The 27,232-nt window shown below is 43.9% G+C and overlaps 2 protein-coding genes and 1 long non-coding RNA gene across 24 annotated transcripts in view; all 3 read right to left on the minus strand.

Moving 5' to 3' along the window:
* The window catches only part of EP400 (E1A binding protein p400), a 73,550-nt gene extending 63,314 nt beyond the window's left edge, over positions 1-10,236 (minus strand). For 13 of the 21 annotated variants that reach the window (XM_080984988.1, XM_080984998.1, XM_080984997.1 and 10 more), the window contains exons 1-3: positions 10,102-10,236; positions 6,194-7,533; positions 2,140-2,250 (exon numbers count right to left, since the gene is read on the minus strand). In XM_080984988.1, the coding sequence (XP_080841114.1) occupies positions 2,140-2,250; positions 6,194-7,507 (1,425 nt within the window). In that variant the 5' untranslated portion in view covers positions 7,508-7,533; positions 10,102-10,236. The remainder of the gene's footprint in view (positions 1-2,139; positions 2,251-6,193; positions 7,534-10,101) is intronic. The other 8 variants (XM_080984991.1, XM_080985003.1, XM_080984995.1 and 5 more) reach the window with 3 other exon arrangements.
* A 2,534-nt stretch (positions 10,237-12,770) lies between these two features.
* LOC308465451 lies at positions 12,771-15,971 on the minus strand. Of its 2 annotated transcripts, none has more exons than XR_013980452.1 (2): positions 15,542-15,971; positions 12,771-13,620 (listed from the first exon to the last, which is right to left on the minus strand). It is a non-coding gene; the product is annotated as an uncharacterized lncRNA (long non-coding RNA). The 2 variants fall into 2 exon arrangements; XR_013980453.1 differs by lacking the exon at positions 15,542-15,971 and adding an exon at positions 14,992-15,114.
* A 2,052-nt stretch (positions 15,972-18,023) lies between these two features.
* On the minus strand, positions 18,024-25,470 carry PUS1 (pseudouridine synthase 1). The gene is made up of 6 exons (XM_080985201.1): positions 25,276-25,470; positions 24,256-24,495; positions 23,384-23,521; positions 22,903-23,005; positions 20,485-21,182; positions 18,024-20,246 (listed from the first exon to the last, which is right to left on the minus strand). Exons 1-6 carry the CDS (start codon positions 25,366-25,368, stop codon positions 20,199-20,201), a joined length of 1,320 nt encoding a protein of 439 aa, XP_080841327.1. The 5' UTR covers positions 25,369-25,470; the 3' UTR covers positions 18,024-20,198.
* Positions 25,471-27,232: the final 1,762 nt, after the last annotated feature.

Consider the following 27,232-nt stretch of genomic DNA (forward strand, 5'->3'; position numbering starts at 1 on the left):
TGGTGCCCTTCAGATGTTTCAGACTACAACTTCCATCACCCCTGAACATGCCTATGTTGGCTGGGGCTGATGGGAGTTGTAGTACAAAACGCTTGGAGGGCAGGAGGCTGGGCAGATATCTGCTCATGTAGTCAGTGTCTCTCGTTCTCTGAAGCTGCATAGCCACCACTGTCTTGATGGGAGCAAACAGGTCATTAGACTGCTGCCTTCGGAGAGCTCATCTAGATTTCAATGGACATGTCAATATAGCGTAAAATGTTTAATGGAAAGAACCCAACTAACAGTGCAATACACATGTCTACTCAGAGGTAAGTCTGAATTAAGGGGCTTACTCACAAATAAAGGGATGTGGGACTGTAGCTTCATTCCCAGGTAAGAGTGTCTAAGAATATGAACATTGCTACAAACTGTGTACGTATTACCATTACCATTAGCACCAGTACCTAAGCACATTTATTTGGAAGCAACTCCTACTTTGAATTCTGCTTTGAATGTGTGTGTTGGCGTTAGTGTGTTGGCATAACAGCCTAAGGCTGGAGAGTTTCATCAAGGTCCACCAAATGGCTTCAGAATTGTAACTATAACTATAATAGAGGCAGCAATTTTTTAAAATGTACACTTTAGGTAAATATGAAATTTAGCTTTACATAAATTTAGATTTACAGATTGAGATATACTTGTAGACATTAGGTTTCTGTTTCGTTTTGTTTACAAAGGAGGTAATACCTGGTGCACATATGATATATCAGGTAAGGATGGGGGAAAACCTCACCCTGTGTAAAGAATTGATGCTTGCCATAAAGATATAGTTTAGAACAAAATAATAAAAGGAATTGTAATACCAAATAAAGTGTGGAACACAAAACAAGTTCTTAACATTTGAATATATGCAAATAAAATATCATTAAAGTAATGTCCCACACACTAATTGTAGATGACATTTTCTGTACACAATATTTTGAAATGCCTTTCTGCCTAGGAGGCACCCTAGTCTGTCATAATGGCCTGCTTAAGAAACAAAAAAAAGCTAATTTGTCTTTATTAGAATGAGCTGGCCAAAGGGTCAGACCTATGTCTTCCCTGTTTCTCTGCCTGGAACCCAGGAGAGATGCTGCCCATCACTGTAAACAATACTGAGCTAGATGGACCAGTGACATGACTCAGTATAAAGCAGCTTCCTATGTTCCTATGATCAAAACCTTCCAGTTTTGAACTAAGCCACAATTCCATTATTTCTGAACTCAGAGAGCTATGGTTTGCTCTAACTGCAGTTAGTTAACAAACCAAGATACCAAACCACAGCTTGTTTGTGAAGAACAAGCTATAGTTATAGCAGACCACAGGAGGTCCCACAACTGTGCTTAGTTCAAAGCAGAAGCTGTCCTCCTCTCAGGAGAAAAAGAGAGAGAAAAATAGTATGTGAGTTAGGCTCTCTAACCTTACAATCAATCATGGTTTTACATGATTACATTACATCTGAACCAGACCATTATTTTGAGCACAACCCTTCAGCGCAGGGCATGATAACTCTTTCACTCTATTTTCTGGCACCCACAATTTAATCCAACAATTCATAAGGTCTGTTGTGCATACATTTGACTATTAAACAGCAAGGTATTTTATTATGCATTTGTAAAGTGTGGTAATTTAAATTGCATCAGAAAGAGAAAAGGTGCAGTGGCAGTTCTGCCCCTTTTTTGTATCTGTATTCAAAAACCTTCAAAATCAAGGACAAAAGGGGGAGGAGAGAGAGAACAGAATTTTAGAAAGAATCCACAGTCATATTCCACAGACACAGAGACCCACACTGTTACTAGGCAGAACGCACAAGGGAACCAAAGACAAGCAAACCAAAGCGGAACACATCAAAAGCTGAAAGTTAATGAAATAAGCCAGCAACTTTGAAACAAGAGGTGGGGAAAAGTAACTTCCTCAAAGCTCCGTAAACACTCATGCATCTGAAATTTTAAGAGGTTTTACTATTCATTTCTGTTTTTTAGATGAAAAGGGATGGGCTCTCAGGGAGTGGGGTGGGGAAATGCAGGTTCTATTTTCAAATACCAAATCTGAATGAGAAAAAAAGGAATAGTAATAATCACTTGGGATGAAACTACAAGTTTAGAACCATTGAAAAAGTACCTGAAATGGTTGCTGCTGGGATGAAAAAGCAGCAGAAACATTTGGAGGAAGCTGGGTTGCTATAGCAACAGGAGTACCAGTCTGCCCATCCTTTCCTGTCACAACCTTTACCTGAGAGAAGATATTTTGGGGGGAAACAAAAAGGGAAATCATTTTCTTTTCTTCCGTTTTTAAAAAATCTGATCAACACACTCCACTTTGCATTGTATTGATGGTTCCTCGCTGAAGAGGGGATTTTAAGAAAAGGCCCATGGGTGTGATGGGACTTGAACCCACTTTTTTTTAAGAAGAAAAAAGAAAATAAATAAGACGTTCTGCTTTGTCTTTATAGACAGCAGAATGGGGCGAGGCACAGGCTACTTGCGACCGCTCGCCACCTAAAGTCTTCACTGAAATTTAGAATAGGCAAATAAACATGGGTTAACTTGAGATATGGGCTTTCTAACAGACAACAAAATTAGCATGACAGACAGTTCACACTCAGAAGAGCCCCAACATTTATTAAGCAATGAGCATAGCCTGCATTCTCTCCCCTCCTCGCAGCCTCCCCCAAACTCCCATAATAATCAGCCCACCCAGGCAAGGGATGAAGTTGCATTGCTTTAGCAGAAGGTGATAAAAGGAAGGGGGAATAAGAGTGAGGAAATGCACAAAATACAAAGAGAAAGAGGTACCCCCAAAGTGCCTTGTTTTTCAAAAGAAAATGTAACATTGTCAATGTTCCTGGAAGTTTATTACTTGTTTCTTCAAACGTCTTCCATAAGTCCATTTTATTTTTTACAAAGGGGGGAAAAGGTTTTATTAAATTGAGTGTTAAATAGGGATACCTGCAAAACTGTTATAAATTTAAGTGAAAGGCTTTAAACATCCATTTATGTCACACAGGACCGGTTAAGCAGGTATAAATCATTTTGACCATTCATAAAGTAAAGGGGTGGGAAATGATATACTGTTGGGGGGGGGGATATAGGTCAAAATCAGTCTCCTTAAAAATTACTGTCTATAGAAAGGAATGTACTTTATCAAAATTTAAGAAGTGATACATTTGATTTTATGTGCCATGCCACCAGGCCTACTCAGATGAACTTAAATGCCTTTACTCAACCTTTATAATGAATTTTGGAAAGACTTTCTGAAGAATAACCATTTCGAAAATTAGGAGCATCTGTCTTCATAGCAAAAGTTTGAAACCAAAGGGATGCACAACACCAATGAGATAGCTTTTTGCTGCATTTTTCATTAGAATTGATTCTGCAGGAAAACATATTTGATTTTGTTTAACAAGCAAGAGTTGATTCCACGTTTAGTGTTCTGAGTATTCATCATGCCTGACAAGCACTTCTGTAAAACTTAGAAACACTGATCCAAAGTACTATCACTTTGATTATAAATTGCAGAGATTCAACCATGTTGAGGTCCTCTACTGTCAAGCAGTGCATAAATTTTATGAATTAAATAAACAAAGTTGTACTCAGTACTATTTTTCTAGAAAAAGAGGTGCTGAAGCTCACCATGAACACCTCCTTCGTTAGAATGGCAATGGAGCCCACCTGAGAGGTACTGGAACTGGAACTGCGTTTGAGTGAGTTCTGGCTGGAAAAAGCCCTGGTTGTACGTACTATTTTTTCAAGCTTGAGCTCGTTATATTTAAGAATGAGTTCTTGAATTTTAAGAACTCTCAAGCATTTCAAGCTCCTGAAGGAGGAGTGTCTTACTCTGAAACCCCTTAAGCTGCAATAAGGAGTTTTATGTCAAGTGCCTGTTGTCCTTTTTGTTTTGTTTTTTATTTGTTGTTCTTTTCGTTTTGTTAATTATGTCACTATTCATTAAAAATAATTTCAAATTGATGTTCACCTGCTTTCCACTCTATAGTTTTGTGAGACCACACAGCCCCCACCATTTTGATGGAAGCAAATAGGTCATTAGAGTACTAACAACTGCCATTAAATAGGTAATCAAGATAGTATTGAAAATGTCAACATATTTACAATACTGAATTGGAAGAAGAGACTGGCTCTTTGGAAATGGTAGTTTGCAAGCCAGCAACTATACATCCTTCACCTATTACAAGGTCTCAGTCCTGAAATTGTTTCAGAGGTATTCCCTGCATATAAGCGCTATATGCCTCACTCATGACATTACAAGCTCCCATTATGTGAGTGACCAATTTGTTCCAAACTGAGGGATTCAAAGGCCTCCAACTCTTCACAAAAGGAAACACTTTGGAGATCTGGCATCAAGTAAAGAGTCACCTACTGAACTGAAGGCTTTTTTTTATTCCAGCAGGCATTTTAATTGAAGCTTGATTTTATAATTTTAACTTATTTTTATTCTTTGTATTGTATCTTTGCGAACCACTTAGAGACTATTGTAGTTAAGTGGTAAATAAATTATTTAAATTAAAAAATAAACACATTATTTGGAAGTTTAAAGTAGGTAAACATCACCTTTAGAATCAATAGTATCATAAATTGGAATGAACCCCTTTGAAATATGGGACTTCCAGAAATCCTGTTTATACCTGTGTTTTACCAGTAAACATTTGTATAAGTATTCGACAATTTACTGCTAAGCTTGCAAAACCATTCAAGTTGCAAATCTCAATGGAATTGACTTCCGACTATGAATGTATAAGATTGCATTGTTAATTTGCTTTTTATAAAAAAAGACACAGACTTTAGGCTTGACAGTTTTTGCAAGATAACAACAGAAAGCGGTGTCTGCGCCAGATAGTTACAGATAATGAAGAGTTTAAATTTCTTTTGGACTGCACTTTTTTTTAATGTAACAAAATTAAACATGTGGAGCAGGATCCCAGTAGCTTTCTTTCACCAGGGCTGATTATAAAAAACAAACAAACCATTTTTCAACAGCAGACACCAGAGCCTGCTTGAGAAGTTCAGTTTCAAACTCTGCTATGCAGCAAGAGAGGAGGAAGCTATTTGATAAACATAGCCCCAGAGTGTATTATTTGCTAATGTGGAACGAGCTACCGGGTTTTGGTATCCAGGCCTTTATCATTATTTTGCACTACAGTGATACTTGGAGAAACTGGTGGAGCCCTAAATTAAGCCTGCTTCAAGTTTTCACTTGATGTTATTACAAAATCATGGCTGTAATCCTATGCACGCTTACCTGGGTGTAAGCCCCAATTAACATAGTGGGACTTGCTTCTGAGTAACCACACACTGGATAAACCACAAATTACATAGCTGAACCTTCTTTTAACTGACAGCTAAGTTTGCCATTTTAGCTGAGTGCCAGTAAACCTACTGTGCAAATTTATACTCAAGTTTAAAGTTCCTGTGTGAGCATGACTGGTGAGAAAGCAAGCAAACAGAAAACAGAAAAATGCCCTACAACTTCTGCTTCCATGTTAAACCAGCTTTTCTGACACTTTGGTTACAACTAGAAAATATTTATATTTCCCGAAGGATTTTGCCATTATTTTTGTAACACTGCAAGCCAGCACGTCATAACTTCGTATCATTTTCATATGTGTACCCTGAGCTAGCTCTAAAAAATTGAGGGCAACATTGCATAGGAATTTTCTCCATTTCCCACACTTTCTAATTTTATCATAACAACACTGCAAGACAAGTTAAGCTGAGAGATGGCTACTTGTTTGGAGTCACCAACTGGATTTCATGGCTAAAGTAAGAACAGGACTTGAACTCGCATCTTCCTGATCAAAGAGGAACATTCTACCTACTACACCATAACCAATCTATGAACAAAACCACAAATCAGATCAAATGGAATTACAAATAACAGCAAAATTTAAGATCCTAAACCTAAGTCCAGCAAATCTGTTTGCAACATCAAAACACCAAACCTTAAAGACGAATGCTGCAGGATATGCTGCGCTACCTACTGGCCTAATAAATCTTGCAACCCAATCATGCTTCGTACTCCAATACAAATCTTACTGTTTTCAAATGTACTGAGTTCCAAGTATGCACACTACAGATTGCAGAAATAGAAATCAAATAACTGGTATAAATAATTCTAGGCTTCAGTAGGTTTCTAAATTATTGGAACAGCAAGTTCCTACCTCATCATTGATAACCTCAGATTGTTCCTCTTCCTCCTCTTCCTCCAAATCCAAGTCATTCTGCCTGAGGTATGCTTGCAACGCTGCACAAGGCTTCTTCTTGAAAGCTAAGAAATCCATCATATTTCCATGCAGATGTTGCAGGAAAAACAACTCAATCAAATACTCTTTGAAAGCGTCTTTCAACACCTCCATTTCCTTGAGGTGGTGGTCCAAACATTGCTTTCTCAGCTGAGCAGTTTCTTGAGTAGCTGGGGGGATCTCCTCCAGTTTCTTTGTTTTTTTCCCCACAGCACTTAGTGAAGGAGCAAGAGGGAGGCTTGTCAGCCCCTGTGGCATGCTGGCCCGGGAAGGGCTTGTGGGAGGTGGCGGCGATGTCATTCCAAAAGCAGAAGCTCCTCCAACTCCAGCTATCAGCCCACTAGAAGTCCGGTCATATCCCAGGGATCTGCTCAACTGCTGACCTTGGAGAACCTGCTGCTGTTGCTGCATGCCTTGGATGATGTTGCTGATATGAGGTGGCAGGTTATTTGTTGCAATGTGACCAGGGCTAGGTAAAGGTTGGATATTTGCTCCACTAGCGACGGGACTTTGTGGTCCAAGGTGGTGTATGGTGCCACCGGTCTGCGAGTGGGGCTGCGACAGCCTACGTTCTCGAACCGCAGCAGGTGCTCCGGAAGATGAAAGCTGCACCTGAGCTGTGGTTCCTTGAGATATCTGGGTGATGCCGGAGCCTTCCTGATACACAAAGTGCCCGCCATTTGAAGGGCTCAAGCTAATCTGTCTCACGAGAACGCTCGCATCAACAAAGCCTCGTGTCGGGCTCTGGCTGCACATCCCCAAGCCAGGCCCTGGGGTGCCCGCCCGAACATTTGATATGGACTGCACTGGCATAGAGCTAGGCTGCGTGGGGCTCTGAGACTGAGCCTGTGTTGGCAAAGGCGAAGTAACTTGAATGTAGGAGGGGGACCCATGCTCAAACCTCCTTTGCTGAGGGCTGAACTGGAAACTCGGGGAGGTCGGACTCGGGATCGGCAACGGAGTAAGCGTGATCTGCTGGTTTCCTGTCGCAACCGGTCCAACATTCTGCAGGGTAATGTTCACATTCTGCCCAGCGACTGGGCTTCTGCTCATTATAAACTGCTGGATTTGATAACTGGGAGACTGTGGTGCTGATGGGCTTGCTGAAGGAGCAAACGAAGGTGCTGGGGACTGGGGCAGGTTCGCCTGTTGGTCTTCACCCTCGCTGCCAGTGAAGGAGCGGGACCTTTGGAGCTGGCGTTGGGCATTTTGAGGACCATTGCCATGGTGCATTATCACCTTTTTAATGTTCTCAATGTCTAAAGGGAAATTTAGAAAAGTTCATTAAGCAACACAGTAAAGACAGCATTCCTCCAGTGTTTTGTCAGGCTTGTCTTTCCACTCCCTTTGTGCCCTCAACCACTTTTGAAATTAAATGATTGTGAGGGGTTTTTAAAGATTTCCCCAAGTTTCCAGTCCAGGCTTTTTTATGTTACCCTGGAAAATACACGTATGTACCTTGATGGAACTATAGAAATAAATGTATTTAATTTCTTTCCAACTTTTCCAAATTATTTAAACAGATGTGCTCCGCCTGACTGCTACTAGATCTATTACCACTAGTTGCACCTTTCAAGTGTAAGACAAGAAAAGAAAGGTTAATATTCTCCTGGATAGTACTGCATACTCTGTTAAATGTTTTATGCTGAACCACAACAGAAGGATTAAAATTGTTTTCTGCAGTTACTGTCTCATTTTTATGATGTGAAACATAAATAGAAGAATGAAATGACATCTTAAAACCAAACACATTTATTATGACTTTCACGTCTGTGGACAATATGATGCACAAAGTCTTATTCAAGTTGCTAATAACTTGGGTGTAGGAACTGCCACCGTTAACGTGCTTATTCAGAATTTTATTTCTCTCTAACCTCTTTCTACAATCTTTCCCCGCTTCAACTCAGGGCAGCGCCTCACACATCTGAAGGACAGGACTCTAGCAGACCTTGAAAGCTTATGTCATAATACATCTGTTATTGTTTTGTTGTTTTGCTACTTCACAGGGTTGTTGTGGGTGTTTTTAAAAAGTGGGAGAGGGAGAACCACATTCACTTGCTTCTGAATAATAGCAGAAGGTTCCCAAAGCACTAATAAAAATTAAATTTCTTAAATATTTAATTAATAAGTTATTTCCAGGTGGTAGCTTTGCAGCTATTGAACTCCCTTCTAGTTAACATTTGTGTGGCCCCTTCAGTTCTAGCATTCAGGAAAGCCTTAAAAATCTCATGCTTCTGATACAGAAGACTGTAGTCCACAAAAGCTTGTGCCATAATAAATTTGGCCACCTTTAAGGAGCCACAAGATTCTCTGTAGGTTTTTGCTGAAACAAACTTAAAATAAATTTCACTGTAGGAGTTAAAACCTTATTTTTGCTAATTTTCTTTCCTTAAGGAAAAAAAGAATTGGTGTCTTAATCCAGTACAGTATCTTTTTCTCTGCACCCAGTAGCACTTTCACAAGTCTATCCAGACATGTAATTTAATTACTTACATTTGTTTTAAACATTTTACAAATTAAATCTGAATTTTAAAAATTATTCTATGCATCCTTTTTTTGGTGGAGTTTAGTTGTAATTTATCAACAATTTTATTATGCATGGCACTTAAAAGATCTATTTGATTAAGGAGTTCATGATCCTTTTAAAATGAATCACATAAATCTGTACTCTTGTCTGAATGGTTCTATTACTTTTATTTCTCCAAGTCATTGTATAAGGGTTTGGCTGTGAGAAGCGAATGATTGATGACACCCAAAGCGGCAGCTCTCTACGCCCATAACATATCAATATTAACAACGATACACAAAAAAAGGAATTTTCTTGTGTTTCTGTGCCTAAACAACTCAGACAATTGGCTCCATCTAGCTTGGTACAGCTACAGCAGCACCTCTCAAATTTGGGGTGCTGTTGGACTACAATACCCATCGTCCTTGACTATCGGTCCTGCTAACCAGGGGTGATGGGTGTCGTAGTCCAACAACACCCTAGCCTTGAGAAAGGCTGTTCTACAGTGTGGTGTGGTGGTTAGTGTTAGTGGACTAAGAACCTGGGTTCAATTCCCCAGTCACGAAACACAGTGGGCTTGCCCTTGGGGCCAGTTGCGGTCTCTCGGCTTAGCCTACCTCGCAGGGTTGTTGCAGGGGGTTAAATGAGAACCATGTGTGCCACCTTGAGCTCCTTGGGGAGAGAAAAGTGGGGCGTAAATGCAATAAACCAGGCATCGCCAAACTCAGCCCTCCAATGTTTTGGGACTACAACTCCCATCATCCTTGACCACTGGTCTTGTTAGCTAGGGTTGATGGGAGTTGTAGTCCCAAAACATTTGAAGGGCCGAGTTTGCGGGTGCCTGCAATAAAACAAAAACAAATGCAATGACTGGCTCTCCAGGGTTTCAGTTCGGCTCCTCTCCACCCAGCCAACCTGGCCTGATCCTGGGACACCCTGCGTGCAAAGCGGGTGCCCTAAACCGCAGCCACGGACCGGCACAGCCCTTCCCTCCCTACCACTGTTGAGACTAGGATGCTGGGGATACAGGGGCCGCTGGCCCGATCCGGCAGGGCGAAAAAGGTCCCGTCACCCTGTCGCGGAAGCTCCCCAGCAGAAAAAGCTCCTGGAGTGGCGTTTGCGTTCTCTTGCCGGCGGGACCGGCCCTTCTTGGCCCTTCCCGGCGCCCGTTAACTCCCTCAGGCGCGCGCGAGAGGAGAAAGGGGGGGGGGAGGTCCGAGTTCGAGGCCTGGCTCGCTTCTCAGGCCGGGCCTAGAGCGGCCTAGACACCTCGGCCCTCACACACAAGCTGCCAAGCCCTCCCGGGACCGGCCGGCTCTACCTTGTCTCTCCGGCGAGGCGTCAACCCGCTGCGCTCCAGTCAAGGCGCCTCCCTAACTCGTCCCTCCCGCTCCGAGCCGGGCCCTGCTTCTGCCATCCGCCTCCTGACAGGAAACTGGCGGAGGAAGAGGAGGAGGAAACAAAAAAAAGATAGAGAGAGACGCATGCGCATGCGCTGGTTGTACGGGCGCCGGTGAGGGTCAGTTCGTGGGACGTCGCGCCGGTCAACCCGGGTAAGCGCGCTTACGCCAGCCTCACCCTCGCCCGCCCGCCCGCCCAGCTCTACTAGTTGGCTTCGGTTTGGAGAAATGCGCATGCGAATAGAGGCTCCGCCCAGCGTGAACGTAAAGTACGTTCTCTAGGCGCGGGGACGGGACGGCCCTGACGGCGCATGCGCCAAAGTGAGACAGAAAAGGAGGGGGAAGGAGGGAGAGAAAGAATCTGAATTGGTACATGCGCACTAGTTGTTTTCTGCATAATTTTAGACTCGGGTTTAAAAATTAATTAGCCATTTTAAAAAATCTGCTATAATTCCTGATTGTAAAATCAAGCACTAAATGCCAACAATTTTTAAGAGTGCGATGTACACCACTTCAGTCAAATGCAATAAATAATCACCCATAGTAATCATCCAACTTGAAAGAACATTGAAAACCGATCAATAAATCCACTAAAAGAAATGGGGAGAATAATAAATTCTCAATTATTTTTATTTATTGGATTTATTCATCTTTCTTTCTTACTGTGATAACCCAAAGCTGCCCAGAGTGGCTGGGGAAACCCAGCCAGATGGGTGGGGTATAAATAATAAAATTATTTTCATCATTATATTATAACTAAAAACCAGCATCGAAGAAAAAGAAAAACCTGAAAGGCAATCCTTTAAAAACAAGGCAAGATTGAAACTTCCCAGCCACTCAAAAGGAGGCCACAGAATTCAGAGCCAAAAGTCTGGCACCTAAATCTGTATATAATCACTGCTTTTTTTCTGGGGGTACTGAAGGATAGGTATTTCCAGCACTTTTTTCCAGAAGAAAAACACTGTACAGTATACAATTATGGTACCAGGTGAGTCTCCCTGCAGGGTTTGACTAAGTACAGGGCAGTGCACAGTTTACCTTACAAATTTAGGGGGTGTATCCAGAAACCACATATAATCCGTCCCTCAGTTACATGCTTATAGCCTGGGAGGGGGGCAGAATATGTTAGAATTCCTGGCTCTGTGATTGCAGTCATAGGATTGTTGTCTTTCACATGACTGTATGTTTTGACTCCACAGAGAAGAAGGAGTTTGGATTTGATATTCTGCTTTATCACTACCCGAAGGAGTCTCAAAGCAGCTAACATTCTCCTTTTCCTTCCTCCCCCACAACAAACACTCTGTGAGGTAACTGGGGCTGAGAGACTTCAAAGAAGTGTGACTAGCCCAAGGTCACCCAGCAGCTGCACGTGGAGGAGTGGAGACGCGAACCCGGTTTCCCAGATTACGAATCTACTGCTCTTAACCACTACAGACAGGATGTTTGTGTTACTGTGTTCCGTGAAGTGGGACTATTGTCCTTTGTTCTTTATCTCTTTGCTGTCTGATGCTAGAGAGAGAGGGAGCCATGTTGCAGTGCTCTGTGTGTGTTTATATGTAAATAAAGTAGATTAGCCAAAATGAGTTGCTGAGGTCTGTCATGCAAGCCACACGCAAACTCTGCGGAGTGTGCCGGTGTCGGTTGGCATTGGTCGTTGTGATGTTCGGGCTGAAGAAAGCTTTTGAAGCTCCCGAACGAAAGACCAGAAGGGAGGGAACATGCCAGCCAGGCATGTGTCTCTGCGAGGGTCCTACTCAAGTGTAGGCTAAACTCCTGACAGAGTAAACCCCATTTTCTTTTCTGTTACTCCCTTTTATTTTATTTTTTATTTTATTTTTGGAGGAGCAAAATTCAATACTTAAGCCAGTGGCAAATGTGGGGCATAGTTTTTATACATGATCTGTTTGAAGGGGCAGCTCCCAAATTAGGTCAGCTTGGGTACGATATGAGTAAACTGGTCCCAGTTACATCAATCTTTTCTTTATCTCAAACCAAAAGAGCAGGAATCAGGCTACTAGGTCTTTAACAGGATTTGAGCAATTGATGCTTTTGACTTTACTCTACAATGAAAGTTCTGGCATCAAACATTTACAATGGGACAATAGGAACAGCCCAAAGTTTAAAAGAATAATGGGCACAAAACTTGTTGGAGATGCAAGTGATGGGAGGCATATTTCCTACATATGCTGGGAATGCCAATATGTGCATGGGTTTTGACAGGGCATCTTTAAAAAATACTGTATAGTCTTACTGTAAAGAAGGAAATACAGATGGCTCCAAAATTAATATCATTATCAAATCTTTCATTGTCAAAATGTCCACATCCTATATAAGGAAATGCTTCTTCTTGTTTTTATCAGGGTACCATGGTTTTTACTGGTTGAAAAATGCTGGAAATACTCTAAAGATCCATCGTTAGAAGCTTGGTATAATAAAGTTCGCATTTTTATATTAGCAGAAAAACAAACTAAATCAAGGCCTTGCATAAAGACAAAAACAGGAAATGGATTCGTTTTATGAAACAGGTTCTGCTTTATTGATTATATTAATAAACAGGATGAGATGAGGAAAATACCAAAGACTCAAGGAGAATTGTGCAAAGGTATGCTTTATTTAATAATATATTAATATAATATTCAATATGAATAACTATCAAACTTTTTATTACTGTATTCAATTAACAAATAATGATCTACTTTATTACATCAGACACAGCATTAAAAAAATTAAAAAGCACCATCTCAGACTTCAAAGTTCAGAAATTATATATGTATCTATATAAAAATATCTAATAAAGTGTGAATGAATGTAAAATAGGAACATTAATAGGTAATGCCTTAAAGGTAAAGGTATCCCTGACCATTAGGTCCAGTCGCGGGCGACTCTGGGGTTGCGGCGCTCATCTTGCTTTACTGGCCGAGGGAGCTGGCGTTTGTCCGCAGACAGCTTCCGGATTATGTGGCCAACATGACTAAGCCACTTCTGGCAAACCAGAGCAGCGCACGGAAACGCCATTTACCTTCCCACTGGAGCAATACCTATTTATCTACTTGCACTTGATGTGCTTTCAAACTGCTAGGTGGGCAGGAACTGGGACCGAACAACAGGAGCTCACCCCGTCGCGGGGATTCGAACCACCGACCTTCTGATCGGCAAGCCCTAGGCTCTGTCGCTTAGACACAATCCCTATAGGTAATGCCTTAGATGCATACAAATTATTCACAGCTGCTTGGCTTGAACAGCACTAATTACAAGAACAGTTCCTTTCACAAACTTCAGAGTTTAGACGCCTCCAGGAAGTTCCATTTCTAGCAGGTGTGTTGGAAACTTGGCTTAACTGCAGAATGAGTCCACTCATACGAATAGCGTTGCTATGGCTGAACATGATGCTGAGCCACAATCTCTCTTCAGCATGGATACCGCAGCTGTGATCAAAGTGCCTAAAGAAATAATAATTAAAAAACAATAGAGTATTAACTATATATGAATAGAAAATCAAAATATCACTTTTTTGTCTCCATATAAAAATAAATCTATGGCCTTTTAAACTGTGGGGTATTGTTTCTTTTTGTTACTACAGTATGTATTTTTGTGGGGGGGGGTTATTGTAAACTGCCGTTTGATCCTCAAATGAAGGGCAGAATAGATATTTAATAAATAAAATAAACATATATAACTTTATGTATTCATTTATTAAATTTACCTCCCAAGGGACCTAGGGCAGCAGGACACAGAAAAGTGATAAAACAATTCAACTAAAAGTAAAATTAAAAATTTGTCTAAAAACAATCACATACTCTTGAAACTAATCATTTTCATGGTTGCCAGGAACAGTATATTTCAGTCATCGAGTGCCTGGGTAAACAAGAATATCTTTAAATTCCTTGCGAAAGTGAATAGTGAGGGATACAAATGCGTTTCACCAAGGAGGGCATTCCACAAATGGGAAACCACCACCGAAAAGGCCCTGACATAGGTCAACACCAGCTGGGCAACATCCAGTGGCAGCAGCACCATCAGGGCATTCCCTGCCAATACGGGTGATACTGGGGAATACTCTATGAAGAATTAGTGTCTGAATTTTCCTGCTAGTCTGGTCTCCTCTTCTCTTTTTCACTATTATATCATCTCTACCAGATTGGGCAGGGACACTTGCATTATACGATGTAACTCATGCTCAGAGTAGACCCATTTAAGCACATTTATTTAAATGGTTATTCTTATCCAAGTATGACTTAGCTGCTTGTCACCTTCCTCTGCAGCCAGTATGAAAACACACAACAGTAGCCTCTTTGCAGATTGTTCTGCTAGCCTTTAAGCCAGGCATGGGCAAACTCGGCCCTCCATGTTTTGGGACTACAATTCCCATGATCCCTAGCTAACAGGACCAGTGGTCAGGGATGATGGGAGTTGTAGTCCCAAAAACATATGGAGGGCCGAGTTTGCCTATGCCTGCTTTAAGCTAATCAGCTATCATGGGCTTCCTTACAAAGCTGCATTAAATAAATCAATCAACTTTTAAACCCGCCACACTCTCAAAGGCAGCCAGCCAACATGGCCACCATTACCACCACCACCAACTGCAAAGATGTGGGATAATTATTAACAAGTACTTTTGTGCTAAGCCCCAGATCTCATGCCCCTTCCCCCGATTTTGCTCACAGAGAGTTTGGGTATGCTGTAAAGCTGCAATCCATCGCCGTAATTTGCCAATACAGCGGTACCTCGGTCTACGAACAGTCCTGTTAACTGACTATTCGGGTTACGAACTCCGCAAAACCAGAAGTATTGTTCCGGTTAGCGAACTTTACCTCGGTCAACGAACAGTGGAAGGGCACTGGTGGCTGGTGGACTCATTAGGGAAAGCGCGCCTCAGTTTAAGAACGGCTTCGGTGTAAGAACGGACCTCCGGAACGGATTAAGTTCGTAAAACGAGGTACAGTGGTGCCCCGCAAGACGAATGCCTCGCAAGACGGAAAACCCGCTAGACGAAAGGGTTTTCCGTTTTTGAGTTGCTTCGCAGGACGAATTTCCCTATGGGCTTGCTTCGCAAGACGAAAATGTCTTGCGAGTCTAGAGATTTTTTTTTCGCTTTCCCCCCCCCTTTATCTAATCTGCTAAGCCTTTAATAGCCTTTAATAGCCTTTTAGCAGCTAATCCCCTAAGCCTTTAAGCCTTTAATAGCCGCTAAACCGCTAATAGCGCTAATCCGTTAAGCCGCTAATAGGGTTGCTTCGCAAGACGAAAAAACCGCTAGACGAAGACTCTCGCGGAACGGATTAATTTCGTCTTGCGAGGCACCACTGTACCACTGTATGCATTCTGTACATGTGCCGCCTCACGCCTCTTGTAAGTACCTACCATCAGATGAATGTTTGCTCAAATTGTAGACCCCAATGGGAACCAAGCATCCTACTGGGGAGGGATATGAGCATGACTTCAATATATCCTCAGGCAATGCCAAAGCACTCTACTGGTTAGAGAGCCTCTGGAGTAAGGTGGAGGAAAACAAGTGCTAAAACAGATGCTCAAGACTAATTACCCACCACAGTACTGATAGATTATATTACCATAATAGTAATAATTTTATTATTTGTACCCTGCCCATGTGACCGGGTCGCCCCAGCCCCTCTGGGTAGCTTCCAGCGTATACAGAAACATAACAAAATGCAATTCAAAATTCAGTGCTGTTAGTTTATACAACCACCACACTGGAATGCTGCAAGGAATAAAGATATTGAGGCCACCATCACATGCACAGATATGTGGTTTTGATCGCTTCCTTTAATCACTTTACCTGTCTTATTGCATTTTTTTAAAAAAAATATTTATTAGGGTTTAGAATAGAAATAGATATAATAAACAATATAACATATGTCTTAACATAATTTCACATTATTCTTTGGACTTCCTCACATCTCCCGCTCCCACTTTCATCATTGTAACTTTTTGCCAGCAATTTATCATCTTATTTGCATTCTTATGTCCCATCTGTATATTTATAATCTTGTAATTCTCAAAAGAGTTTATATTTTCTCAATCTCACTTATTATCTTAAATCATCTAATTTAGTGGTGCTCAATTGTTTATGATCTAGCATCCTGCTTAACATTCACTCAAATTACAATATTTTTGTAAATAAATCTTGAATTTCTTCCAGTCCTCCTCCATCTTCTCCTCTCCCAGGTCACGGATTCTGCCGGTCATCTCGGCCAGTTCCATATAGTCTATCAGTTGCATCTGCCATTCTTCCAGTGTGGGTAGATCTTGAGCTTTCCAGTGCTTTGCGAGAAGTATTCTTGCTGCTGTTGTTGCGTACATAAAAAATGTCCAGTCCTTCTTTACCACCCCTTTGCCGACAATACCCAAAAGAAAGGCCTCTGGTTTCTTTGTGAAGGTATACTTAAATACCTTTTTCAGTTCATTATAAACCATTTCCCAGAACGCCTTCACTTTAGGGCAGGTCCACCAGAGGTGGAAGAATGTTCCTTCACTCTCTTTACATTTCCAACACTTATTATCAGACAGGTGGTATATTTTTGCAAGTTTGACTGGGGTCATATACCATCTATATATCATTTTCATTACATTCTCTTTCAAAGCATTGCATGCAGTAAAATTCAACCCAGTACTCCACAACCTTTCCCAGTCCTCAAACATGATATTATACCCAATGTCCTGCGCCCACCTTATCATAGCCGATTTAACCATTTCATCTTATTGCATTTTTAAAGCGCCATGCAGAAAGGACAGCAGCTCAGTGGGAATGCACGCAGAAGGCCCCAACAGAGATCCTGATTAAGATGGAAGAGGGCTTCCAACAGCAGGTTACATCTTCGCTTCTGTGCCACTTCGTGTTCTCTGGGTAGTGAATGCAAGAATGGGGGGAAACTCTCCTGGTGGAACTTCAGCCTGCTCCATACCAACTGCTGAAGCCGTGTCCTCCCCCCCCCCCATCTTCCTGCCGAGGGAAAAGAAAAGAATAGGCAGTCAAGCTAATAATGCTAATACCACCTCAGTATCTAACATTAAATACCTCACCCGCCCTTGCACAAAGCCTACCTACCCAGTAAACAGGCTCACCCCTCTCGAAAGATTGCATTTGGTCTGTCCTGCCACCGCCCCGCGGAGGATCCACGGTGGGCGATGCCATTTGAGGGACACCGTAGGGGGGGTAGGGCGCGCGCGCAAGCTCTCCCCTTCCACAAGATACTATTGCGAGCTCGGGAAGGAGGGGCTGCGCGAGCTAAAGGTGCCATTGGCCGGCGCCGCGCAAGAGCTCTCGCGGTATTGGGCAAGCGGTAGTGACTGTTAGAGCAGCCCGCCTATCACAAGCTCAGCGGTCAAATAGCGGGGCGGGCGGGCGGGCGAGCAAGGGTACGGTAACCCAGCAGGGACGCAATAAGGAGAGTTATACGCGATGCGCGTTCCCTTTCCCAAGATGCATGACGGTTCGGAAGCCTTGAACCATGACGTTTGGGACGTCATATTACGTCACAAGTCACCCCCCCCCCACACACTAAATTCCCCCTCCTCTCAGAAGTGGCTTTTACACCACTGAGGTGCAGCTGTTAAGGCTGTTGGGCTAAGGCAGAGGCTTAAGGTGACCTTGAGCCAGCAGCTTTCTCTCAGTGTAGCCTGAGCCTACCCAGCAGGGTTCTTGTGAGGATAAAATGGGTGAGGGAAGAAATAGGAACCATATTATTACATACATACATACATACATATATACATACATACATATATACATACATTTGTTTGTTTGAACCCTGACAGAGTCAAGGCTGCTTACAGACAAAAAAATAAGAACTGCTAAAAACACAGAGCAAAACTTTTTTTTAAAAAAGTATCAAACATTGATACAATTGAAAGCATATAGATATTTATAATCTATTAAAAACTATACAGTATAAGTTGTCTTGAGCTCCTTAAGAGGAACTCTTTAATAAACAAACCTGGCAGCAATTGAATGCCTGCTCAGGTATATATTCAGATGAAAAACAACTGACAGTGCTATTTCACAGAGAGAGAGAGAGAGAATCATGGGAGTTGTAATTATTGTGAGGCTGCTTGGGAAACCTTTGAAAAGCAAACTTTCAAGGTGGGCCATTAATTCCTCCCCACCCCTACCCCCCGCTTTACTACCATCCACTCTGTCCACCACAACAACTCAGTGGAGAAGGCCAGGCTGAGAAACAGCAATCACCCCCAAACCATTCAGTAGAGTCGCTGGCCAAAGAACAATTTAAACGTGGGTCTCTGCAAACCTAGCCAAAACCATGACACCACACTTCACTTTCAGACACAGATCCCTACCTCCTCCGAAGTGAAAGTCGCGCATATAAATGAGAAAACATATTTTGGCTGCATGCAAAGCACAATCTTAAAGCACACACACCCCACCTTACAAAAGAATCCTGGGAACTGTAGCACTGTAGGGTAAACTACAGTTCTCAGCAGTTTTTTTTTTCGGGGGGGGGACGCATACCCCTAAACATTTTGTGAATCTAAGTTTGGTCATATTGAGGAACAGTATTTCAATATGAGTAGGAAAATGAGAGTACCCTTAAACATTTTTTGGGGGGTGGGAGCACTGGTTCTCAGTATTCTTCTTAGGGTGACTGTTCAAGTTGTGTTAAGAGTGCTTTGTGTATATGACCTCTGCAGCTTAGCAGTTAGTGATACAGTCACAAAGTGTGTGCAAAGCCTTCTGCCTTCAGGTGTCAAGGAGGAAGCTGCCCCATTGCCAGTATTAAAGCAAGATCCCACTGAGAGCCTGTGCGGTGTAGCGGTTAGGATGCTGAACTAGGATCTAGGAAACCAGGGTCCAAATCTGCACTCAAGCCAGGAAGCTCACTGTGTCCTTGGGCTAGTCACTGTCTCTCAGCATTGTTGCAAGGATTTAACTTGGAGGGAGGAGAACCGTGTACCCCACTTTAAAGATGATGTGGTGTTCATCTGATGAAGTAAAGGAAGATGGAGGCACCTGTTGCTCCAAATGCAACTGCCCCTCTCTGCCCATGGAGGGGGAGATCCACACAGAACTATGACCCCAGAGTCACTGACCCGGGCACTATATGATTGCAGACCTAGGATCAGGGCAGGAAAGCATCCCATTGTTACTATTATTACACACACGTGTCATGGCAATGTTCTCTCTCCTTTGTCAGAGGCAATGTGTTGCTGGGTACCAGTTTTTAGGAATCACAAATGGAGAGAGTGTTGTTGCATTCGGGTCCTACTTTCAAACTTCCCAAAAGAGTCTGGCTGGCCACAGGAAAAACAGGATGATGGCTCTTCTCACAATCTTAAGCTCTTTTATTTCGTACACAGAAAACGTAGGTATGATTTTTCTTTTCTAATTGTGCCACGAGAAGTCTTTATTTTATTTTCAAAAAAGAAAACAAAAACCAGAGGCAATTATTTCTTTTTAAAGCCCTCTGACACAAGTAGCTCATTTTTTAAAGGAGAGAAAGCGAAAAGTTTGATATTCCACAGTCAGATTTTGTTCAGAGAAACTATTTTGTCTCTTGGGACACCAGAGGCAAAGACATGGCAAGCTAAGGAAAGGAAGAGGGTGTCTCCCCTTCCGCAAGCTGAGCTGGAATGAAGTACAATCAGAAAAAGCCCAAAAGAAAGGAGGAAGAAACTTTGGCCTTCATTTTAAAAAGGAGGGGGAAATGATACTTAAAAAACCTTTCCACTGTCTTAAGAGTCCGATTATTAATTACTTTCTATTGTGCATTGGACACAGTAAAAATGACATAATTCTTTTGTAAAGCATAATTAATGCACTATTGGCTCCAGCTGACATTATTTCCCACTGTAGACAAAGTTGCTCTAAAGGTCCTTTTTCTTCTCCTCCCACAACTTGGCCTGGTGGGCAATGCTCATCACCCAAGCAGATAAACACCACCAGTTGAGAGATGACCCCAAGGTTATCGAGCAGAAGTTTCCCAGAACGGTGTGGGGCAACCCACGTGCTGTTATATTTCTGCCCTCTGGAGCGGATTTCAGTTCAGTCCGAGTCATCTCCGCATCCATCGCTGCCCTCAGGATCGTCACTCTGGAAAAAGGAGATAAAGAAACAGCGTAGTCACAACTGTCAGTGACATTCATAAACACAGGTTTAAAAATTATGGAATGCGTGGAGAAAGTGGATCTAGGAAGGTTTTCCTCCCACTCTCATAGTGGAAAAACAATGAAGCTACACGTTACAAGACTCACAACAGATGGAAGAAACACTTCTTCACACTGCGCATAGTTAAACTTTGGAATGCAGTGATGGCCACCAATTGGGTTACCTTTGAATCCCTGTTGTCCACCGGTGCCCTCGAGACAGTGGAATTGAAGTCGTGGTTGGAGAGCGTCTCCACCCAGCACCCCATGGACTTCTCTTCTTTCTCCGTGCTTATGATTGTGGGGTAGATGTGTTGCTCTTTAAAAGCAGCAATCTTTTCTTCTTCTTCCACCCACTCCAGGGCCTCGTGGAGCCCATCGTTCCCAAAACGTTTATTGTACTTTTCAAAGTGAACCCTCTCCAAAACCAGGCCCAGCCCCGGGGCTTTGGGGACGTCCACCTTCTCCTCCCCCCAGCAACGCTCCATGATGGCCTCGGAAGCGAAGCCCTTCACGATGGCGATCACCAGCCCAATCATCTTCCGGATCTGGTGCATCATGAAGCTTTGCCCTTTCACCTTGATCACGGCAAACTCCATGCCTTCCCTCACAAAGGGCTCCTCGCAGTACATTTCCATGATGTAGCGTTTGGCGCTGGGGTCTTTGGGCCCCTTCTGAGAGGTGAAGTTGTGGAAGTTGTGCGTCCCCTTGTAGCAAGCCAGAAGGCTGTTGACGGTCTCCAGCGTCTTCGTGCTCAGGCGGTACGTGTCATCCTGGAGGTCGCAGTCTTTGTGTGCCAAGGCAAAAGTTGGCAGCATGTAAGAGTATGTCCGGGCATCACATTTGTTCTTGGAATTGAAGCCTCCAGTGACCCGTTTCAGTCCTAGATTAAAACACGCATGTTCTATTAACAGGATCTGTACAATCCCATCAAGTAAGTTTCAGGTGAACCGTGGACCCAGGATACTTCACCACTGGGATGGGGGGAAACTTGTCACCCTCCGAATGTCACTGAAGCTCAGCTCCCATCATCCTTGACCATTGTCCATCCTTGCAGAGGATGATGGGAGCTGGAGTCCCAACATCAGAAGGGTCACAGGCTCCCCCAGACCTGCTTTAGGTTCAGGGGTCCACAGTTTTGGCTTAATGGAACTCTCAAATTTCTCAGTACACCGAGGCTTCAAAATGTACAGGTGGCAAAACTATTCACATTCCATTGGCGGTGTGTGTGTGTGTGTGTGTGTGTGTGTGTGTGTGTGGAACTGACCACACAAGGAAGTGCATCGTGTCTGGCACAACTTGGGGCCTGTCTTGACTGCTGCGCTGTTCACTTTCCACAATCAGCAATTATATCATTTTGGCCTGGCACATAAGCTTCTCCCATCTAAGTGGGAAGGGCCTACTTAAAAAATGCCAACTCACCCCAGGTCATGGGGAACATTGGTACTGGTGGGGAAAAGTAAAAAAAAATTGTGCTTGCCAAAGACCCTGCCTCTGCTAACCTTCCAGGGCCATGGGGAGCCAGTTCAGAAGTTTATTGTTCTAGCCAAAGGCCATGACTAACTTGCAGCAATAGGATTAATAAAATAATGCAATACACACACACACACACACACACACACACACACCTATATAATATAAGCGGACTTCCATGATGTAAGAGAGGCTTATATCTCAGATTAAACCTCTGAATCACGGAAACAACTTATAGTGATTTTATCTAACCCCCTTTTCCTGATTTTTTTTGTAAACAATGCAGAAAAGGTTACTTTGTGTGTTACAAAGATATTACTGTCACTCAAAAGAAACCAAACCCTTTCTGCTATGATGCTTTTACAGAATCATAAAATTGTAGAGTTGGAAAAGATCACGAAGATCATCTAATCCAACCCCCTGTATCGCAGGAACTATTCGCCCAGCAGAGGGCTCAAACGCACGACCCTGACATTAAGAGTCTCATGCTCTACCGACTGAGCTGTCCCTGAGAACCAAGGTTTCAGAAACGTATATAAGGGGCAGGTTAACAGATAATGAGTGATGTCTTTCACCTGTGGTTGACCACAAATACAAAGTCTGTCTGTGTATGGGACCTTAGTTCTAGCGGCCATCCAAGACTGCAGCGGGCATCACTTGGAAACGCAACTCAGTAAAGGCATTTCTTAAGAAAGCTGGCAAGGATTTTGGTCATCTAACAAGCTCTAAAATGCTCTGTTCTCATGTGGATACCAATGAGGAAACGTGGTGTTCCTAATTAATTGTAGGTCCCTTCTGAAGTCTATCCAGAAGAGCTGGGTAGTCAAGTGGTTGGATGAGAACTCCCATCATCCCTAACCCCTGATTATGTTGGCTGGGGCTGATAGACACTGGAGTCCAACATCTGCAGGGCTCCAGGTTGGCTACTCCTGCACCTGGGGGACAGGAGGGGTCTTCTGATGTCACAGAGCTTAACTCAAAGCACCCTCAACACCAAGGCCCACCTCGCCTATGCATTTACAAGCTGGCGAGAAGGGCTCATCCCTATTGCTCTGCTTATGAAAGATTGAAAGGTGAGATCACCGAGATCAAGGCCCACAACCAAAAGCTCCTGTTATTTACTCCCTTACCTAGAATTCGTATATGAGGAGGAAGATGGTGGTTTATCTTTTCCAAGATATCGTCTATCAACCAGACCTTCAGCGACACGATCTGCCCAGCTGCAGATACACCCTGTGTGGATCAACAGGTAGGGATTAAAATCAACAGGGAGGAGGGAACCAGAAAAGTCTCCATCAGACAGTGATGGGCTGAGGGTCCTAAGCATGGATTCAGGAAGTTAGTATAATCTGAAAGCAAACAAAATGGAACTGAGTTGAAGAATGCAAGGGTCTCTATGCCGAACCATAACCTGGGGACCATGTATATTACATATGTGTTAGGGTGCCACATATAGAAACATAAGAAGCTGCCTTATACAGAGTCAGACCATTGGCCCATCAAGCTCAGTATTTTCTACACTGTGTGACAGGAGCTCCCCAGGGCTGCAATCCACAATACCGACACTCCATGCTGTTGAAACTCCCATTCGCACACACAAAACCGCATCACCTTGTCTGTCCGGGCGCATCTCTGGAAAGACATCTTCTTCATGTCTTCACCGTGGTTCTCTGGGATGCAGCCTGATCGAATGAGGGCTGTCACCAAGTCATCCTCAATCGTCTTGAACTGAGCATTCCCCACATTGCGCTGGAATGAAAAAGAAGAAAAGATTGAATGCATCTCACTTGCCAGAGCTGGAGCTGCCTGGCTGCTACAAAGGATGAGCTAAGGATCAGGAAGTCAGCCCAGGTACAAGCGCCTGGGATGGATCAAAGAAAGGTGTTAACATGGTAACTGGTCTGGTTTCTTTAGCCTGCCCTTTAGCTAAAAGGAAGAACTTGCAAACATCAGTAGTGGGCGAGTCCCTGCCCTCAGATTTGCAATCTAGAAGACATGGCACTTGCAGGGAAAATAATGGAGAGGAAGAAGGGAGGAAAGCAAACTCAGACACCAAGTCTTAAAAGTGGTGGCTAAGAGGGGACCCAAAGGCACATGGTCTCTCAAGGCAGGCAAGATGGGAGTCGCCCTGCTTTTCTTCCGCTCTGCAGCCTTGTGTTCAAATTCTACTGTCACAAAGGCAGTGAAGGCTCCCTATAGCACAGGGGGAAGCAGTGGTATTCACCTGTGTGAATCATAGGGCAGTGGGCCTTTGGCCCTCCAAATGTCATTGGACTACAATTCCCACCAGCCTCAAAGATCTGGAGGGCCAGTGGTTCCCCACCGCTTTAAATAAATAAATAGGTGGACAAAACAGAGCAGCAGCAGCAAGACCACCAATCCCCATCCTCATCTTATACCTACATGCCTAAACAAAGACCAATGACAAATTAGCCTGGTAACTCCACAAACACTCCCCAAGCGTAGGTACCTGAACCACTCACCTGCATCCCATGATAGCCTTTCCCTGAATATGCCATCAGCATCACAACCTTCCTTTTGGGGAACCTCTTCACCCCGTCCTCCACCTCTTCCCCACTGGTCTTGATCCGTTTCGTTTCATGCCCGTTTTCCTCCTGCTTTCCAACTTCTTCCGCTGCCTCCTCTATGTTGCTGCAGCTGCTCTTCAGCCTCTTGGCTTGGTTGCCGGCCACAGTTCTCAACTCCTCGGCCATTGCAAAGCACTAGAAGAGATCATCCGAAAGCTAATGAAGTCCTTCATTTAAAGGGCACGTCAGCCACAGAAACCTTCTTTACACAGAATTTGAATCGATCACTCAAAATCAACTGACAAAAGACAATTTTCTTAAGGCAACCAAGCAAGTAAGTCCAAAAGGAGCTACTGGGGGTTTTGGTGGCATTTTAATTCTGCTTCACATATAGATACGTATACAGACATCATCATTCAACGCAATGCCATACGCCAAGCTAAAACGAGCAACTTCGTCGCAGCTCACAATGCACATCTCTGAAGATCAGGTAACGCATCAACAACAGAAGAATCCCTGCAATTCAGGGGACAAAGAGGTAAAACTACACTTTTTAAAAAAGAACGGAATATAAACCAACAGAAACACCACGTTGCATAGGAAAAGGCTGTAGTCCAGTGGCATGCCTCTTATCTTTTTATCTGCACTGAATCGCTTTTTCTGTATGGATTGGGTTTGTTGTTACCGTATGAATCTTTGTGTCTTCCTAAACCGCCCAGTGATCTTCGGATGAAGGGCGATATAGAAATTTAATTAATAGTAAGAACAAGGATGACGATGATGCCGAACGCCCCCCCCCCCCCCGTGGCATCTCCAGGTCCCCCTCTCAAACCCTGCAAGAGGCGGCAGTCCTGAGCTAGCTCCGCGCCCTAACTCCTGCGCCCTGAAGTGAACTCCTTTCTTAAGAATCGCCAGCTGATAACAGTCATATTGTAAGGAAGCTTTGCCGGACGAAGATCAAGAGGCGATACCTACGCTAGCCATGCCGTTCAGCCGCCAGCCACCGGCTGGTCTCCCGAGGGAATGAGCGGCCAGACGCCCCGACCGCAGCCAGGCTAGGAAGGGCATACGAGTGGGGCGCAGCCGGGGTCCCTCTCCCTCTCCTTCCTTCCTCCACCAAGGGATCCCCTCGCTCCCCGCCCCTGCCCTCCGCCAAGAGCCGCTCCGGCCACTTACTACGCCGCCACCACCGCAGCTGCTCCTGCCCGGCAACCACGTGGGAGCGAAGGGAAGGGAAGGGAGAGCGGCGGCGGCGGCGGCGGCCGACTACGGCAGCCGCGGAGGGGCGGAACGGGGCCGAGCGCAGCAGCGCGCCGGCTTCGCGAAGGGGAGGAGCCCGGAGCTGGAGGGGAGGGCGAGCGCGCCGCGGGGCGGAAGGGGGAATGCGCGCTCCCGGGCATCGTCCCCCCGGGCGAAGCGGCTGGAGCTGCGGGGGAGAGGGACCCGTCCAGCAGCGTTGGCAAATGTTGTGCGCGCTCAGATACCCTCCAGCGTTTCTCCCACGCGAAAATAGGGACGTCCTATCCCGTGATATTGTTATAAGAAAAAGAACAACTCCTTTTCGCTTAAGGGGTCCCCAAGAGCTCATCTAGAGTCCTTTGGTAGGTTCTCTATCGGTAGGAGGAAATAACAGAGGCCAAGCAGAGAATGTTGAGAAGCAATGCAGCTCGTAAGCCTGATCTTTCTTAAAGCTGTTGCAACAGGGTGTTCCACCCCACACACAAAGGGGGAGAGGGACCCAGAACAATGGTGGGCAAACTCCTATACGTATTAACTTTTGAAATTCCCCGCCCTGGTGCTCAAGACCAGCCCCATACATACATCACAGAAGGGGTGTAACCCAAGACCACCCCCAATACCTCATACATCAGAGAAGGGGCCAGCAGGAAACCCCTGCATGGGTTTACCTGGAGAGCCTGGCTATTCTTTTGTGATGATAACTACTTAATTTCGGAAATCTTAAATGTGCCCTTAAGACAGGATTTGAGAGCAAAAAGACAATGGGGAGACAATATTTGAGGTAAGTTTGGAAGGGACAAAATGCTTTCAGGACTTTTTCTGTGGGCTTCAGACATGTGGTATATATATATGGGGGGTGTGCTTGGTACATTTATGAACATTTATTTTATATATGTAAGACCTTAAAATTCTTAGAACAATAATAATATTGGATGGATCACTGCAGATGGTGACAGCAGTCACGAAATTAAAAGACGCCTGCTCCTTGGGAGAAAGGCGATGGCAAACCTAGACAGCATCTTAAAAAGCAGAGACATCACCTTACCAACAAAGGTCCGTATAGTTAAAGCCATGGTTTTCCCAGTAGTGATGTATGGAAGTGAGAGCTGGACCATCAAGAAGGCTGATCGCAGAAGAATTGATGCTTTTGAATTATGTTGCTGGAGGAGACTCTTGAGAGTCCCATGGACTGCAAGAAGATCAAACCTCTCCATTCTTAAGGAAATCAGCCCTGAGTGCTCATTGGAAGGACAGATTGTGAAGCTGAGGCTCCAATACTTTGGCCACCTCATGAGAAGAGAAGACTCCCTGGAAAAGACCCTGATGGTGGGAAAGATGGAAGGCACAAGGAGAAGGGGACGACAGAGGACAAGATGGTTGGACAGTGTTCTCGAAGCTACAAACATGAGTCTGACCAAACTGCGGGAGGCAGTGGAAGACAGGAGTGCCTGGCGTGCTCTGGTCCAGGGGGTCACGAAGAGTTGGACACGACTAAACGACTAAACAACAACAATATTGGATGACAAAAATATTATAATATTAATGATATAATATAATGATAATAATTATTATTATTTTATTTATACCTCACCCATCTGACTAAGGCTGCCGGAGCCACTCTGAGCGGCTTCCAACATACATAAAAACATAAGAAAACATTACGCACTTCCCTATACAGGGCTGCCTTCAGCTG

This window comes from Podarcis pityusensis, assembly GCF_964106645.2.
Source record: "Podarcis pityusensis genome assembly, chromosome: 16".
NCBI lineage: Eukaryota > Metazoa > Chordata > Lepidosauria > Squamata > Lacertidae > Podarcis > Podarcis pityusensis.

Excerpts from the sequence above, each read along its gene's own strand:
- PUS1 (XM_080985201.1), bottom strand. The coding sequence starts at position 25,368 with ATGCCCTTCCTAGCCTGGCTGCGGTCGGGGCGTCTGGCCGCTCATTCC. Across the intron at positions 24,496-25,275 it reads GGCTGAACGGCATGGCTAGC|TGCTTTGCAATGGCCGAGGA; the intron begins GTAGGTATCGCC and ends GATCTCTTCTAG. Across the intron at positions 23,522-24,255 it reads AAGGCTATCATGGGATGCAG|CGCAATGTGGGGAATGCTCA; the intron begins GTGAGTGGTTCA and ends TTTTCATTCCAG.